The sequence below is a fragment of the Buceros rhinoceros genome, unplaced genomic scaffold (assembly GCF_000710305.1).
Source record: "Buceros rhinoceros silvestris isolate BGI_N320 unplaced genomic scaffold, ASM71030v1 scaffold20106, whole genome shotgun sequence".
Lineage (NCBI taxonomy): Eukaryota > Metazoa > Chordata > Aves > Bucerotiformes > Bucerotidae > Buceros > Buceros rhinoceros.
The window spans coordinates 7,229-10,273 of NW_010418348.1; the positions used below are offsets into that span (position 1 = coordinate 7,229).

Genomic DNA, 3,045 nt, shown 5'->3' on the forward strand with positions numbered 1-3,045 from the left:
GCTAGCAAAGTCCTCCTTCCCTCTTAAGACTGTTCCTACTAGATATTTGTTACTTTCTGGGTTCATGTAGGGTTCAGTGGACAGGTCGGGTTGGTGTGATAAGCGTCATGCAAATTTTCTTTTTCTGCTGGTCTCTCTGTAGTGAACAGGGGCATAACAAAGAGGGTTACTTATCACGCACTTCCCTTTGCAGCTCCAGAACATACAGGGCTAAGGATGTGACCTACTTTCTTCACATTTGGGTAAGACAATCTGAAACCATACTGGACTTCTAGAGTACAATAGCTCTCGTCCTTTTTGGCATTTTCTACTATATGATTATCAAGGCTAGAGAAAAAATACATGAAGTATATACATGTATATATACGTGGTGCAAGAACATTTTAAAAATCTTTTCTATGTATCACTGTTCCATAAACATGCATTTGTTTCGGCTGAAAGAAGGAAATGGGACGTTTCCAGTTCAGGAAACACACTTGTCAGCACTGGGTAGGTTTTTCTGGTCTGTAAATTTTGTTGTGGTTCCCTTGGCTGCTGTAATGACTTCCATACTACGCTGCAGAAGTCACACATTTGTGCAGAAAGCACTCTGCGCTCTTTGCCAGAAAAGGTGCATGGCTTCAAAAGGAGAGATCCTCAGACAGCAGAGTAACAGAGACACCTCGTTTAGCACTACAGTGTATCTGTAGCTTTATTTTTGTATCCTATGCCTGTTTCTACTGAGTAAATAAGCTAAACCACCTCATTTGTTTAAGCAATATTAAACACAACAACCATATATTACTATAACGTTTTATAAAATATACAAAGGACAATGACTCTCAAAATAGTCATTATTACAGTTTCTATGTTTGGTGTTGTTAGGTTTATTAATAGTAGTAATAAAAGTAACAATTATGTTCTTTTAGGGAAATATAATGGAGAAGAAAACCATTCTAGAAGAACTTCTTTTAAAGAAGTCACAACAGAAGAAAAAAATATCACCAATTAGTTATAAGAAAAGGTTGTTTGCTCTGTCAAAAGCAAACCTTTCTTATTATGAATATGACAAAGGGGTAAGAAATACTTCTTTTCAAGTAAACTCCTAGAATTTTCTGGTGTCACCGTATTCCCGATTAGACATTATGTGTTAGAAGAAAAAGGTGTACTTTGTTTTGAGTAGATTTACAGGGTATCCAATCCAAGTTACAAACACCTAGCTGCAGGGTTAAGAGTCTCTCTTCAGAACAGCTCTTACAATTGTGCTCACCATTGAGCACTTGTTCGTGCCCTTCCCGAGAGAACCCCAGGAGGTGATGAGCATTGGCATACGTTTACACATCGTCTTGAATAGGCTTGTTTTCCTGTTCGGGCTTTCGTCTGAACTGATGCAAATAACTGGCTTCAGAAGTTGCTTGTGTGAGCATAATTAGTCCAAAATCTCATCCCTCAGCTGCACAAAGCAGCTGGTTAAACTCTCCTTGTTTCCTCAGGAGTGACTGCATATCACAGAGGGGTGGCTTTTCACACAGATCTCCCACAGGAAATACAAACACATGTCCAAGGCAACTTCTTGTGTATTTTTTGCTCCTTTTCATACATTTGGACTCCTTCTGTGAGTTATATCCCATTCCAAAATTGCAGGGAAAGACAGTGAGAATAAGCTCCATTACCTTAACAAAATTAGGAGTGCCCCAGCAAGGTTTCTCGTTTGCACTTCAGGTGATTTCCTCTCAATCCCTCCTCCTTTTCCTCCTAGTCCCCACTTTTGCCCTGCAATCCTGCAGCTGCAGCAGACGGTGCTTTGCCAGATGTAGGGCTGTGTCCTGTAATTCTTGTAACTGGCTTAAAAAGGAATTTGATCAATATATTAGATGCAGGTAGGGCACCAAAGGAGTTTTTTACTACATTGCTTTTAAAGTTTAACAAACCTGAAGCTATGACCTATACAGCTTGAAACAGGAAATTGTACAAAATCATCCAACTAGAATACCTGACATTGCGTTAACATTAGCTCTCAGTCTGCTGTGTTTTTTTCTCTCTTAGAAAAAGGGAAGCAAAAGGGGGTCAATTGAAATCGAGAAAATCCGATGTGTTGAGACAGTGAATCTTGAGGAATCAACACCTCCTGAGAGACAATATCCATTTCAGGTGAGCCATGGAATCTGCTTCATTTACATTTCCTGTGAAATATGCCAGTCACCCTAAGGTTACGCTTAGTGTTCCTGACCTAAGCGGGGACACCTCCTATTGCTGAGTGATAATGATTTTTACAGTAAATAGAAAGTCAGTCCCTAATACTGAAGTTGTGCCTTTGATGAAATATTTTAAATTGACCATGATAGAAATTAGATCAAGTCTTGCTTCTTTTACATTCCAAGGTCTATCAGATATTTGTTTTAATACTACCTGGAATATATAGTTCACTATACTATGTGATTATCACTTATTGTAAGGCAGAATTAAGCACTTCAAAATTCTAATTTTAATTCTCACTGCCTCTTTCCACTTCTTTTTTTCTTTGGTCTCAATACCAAGTGCAGGATGTGACCCCTGACTGCCTTACCATTCAAGCATGCCACACAAAGCACTGCGTGTGTTCAAGAATTACACGTGATGAGAAAACCATAACTTCAAATGTGCTGCCTTTCATCTCTGTCAGTTGCCCAGCTCAGGCTCCTCCTAGAGCCTCCATCAATCTCAGTTCTGTTGGCAGTGGGGTGTGCAAAAGTGAGAAATGCCCACAGATCTCCTTTTGGAGTGCCGCTGCCAAACAATGTAACCACAAGCAGCAGGCTGCTAGAGCAAATAACAGGGTTGCTGAATAGCGTATTAATTCTTGACCCTACAATAACTCCCATACCCAAGGGCATCCTCATGAGAGATACTTAATATTTCCACACGAGGTTAATCCTAAGTGATGATCTGGTCTTCCTTTCCCTTCCCTGTCCCCAGTTTTGTGGCACTGAATGACGCATTTATGTTAAATTATTGTATTTATGTCTGGAGTGCATAATTCAGATAAGTGGGGGAAAGAGGGTGTGTGTAGCTATAGGATGGGGGAAC

General features: G+C 39.9%; 1 protein-coding gene across 1 annotated transcript in view; it reads left to right on the forward strand.

The window, feature by feature from the left end:
* The first annotated feature begins 917 nt into the window (after positions 1–917).
* BMX (BMX non-receptor tyrosine kinase) overlaps positions 918–3,045 on the forward strand; it is a 26,574-nt gene continuing 24,446 nt past the window's right edge. Inside the window, 2 exon segments of the mRNA XM_010138510.1 lie at positions 918–1,055; positions 2,026–2,130. Coding sequence (XP_010136812.1) covers positions 918–1,055; positions 2,026–2,130 — 243 coding nt within the window.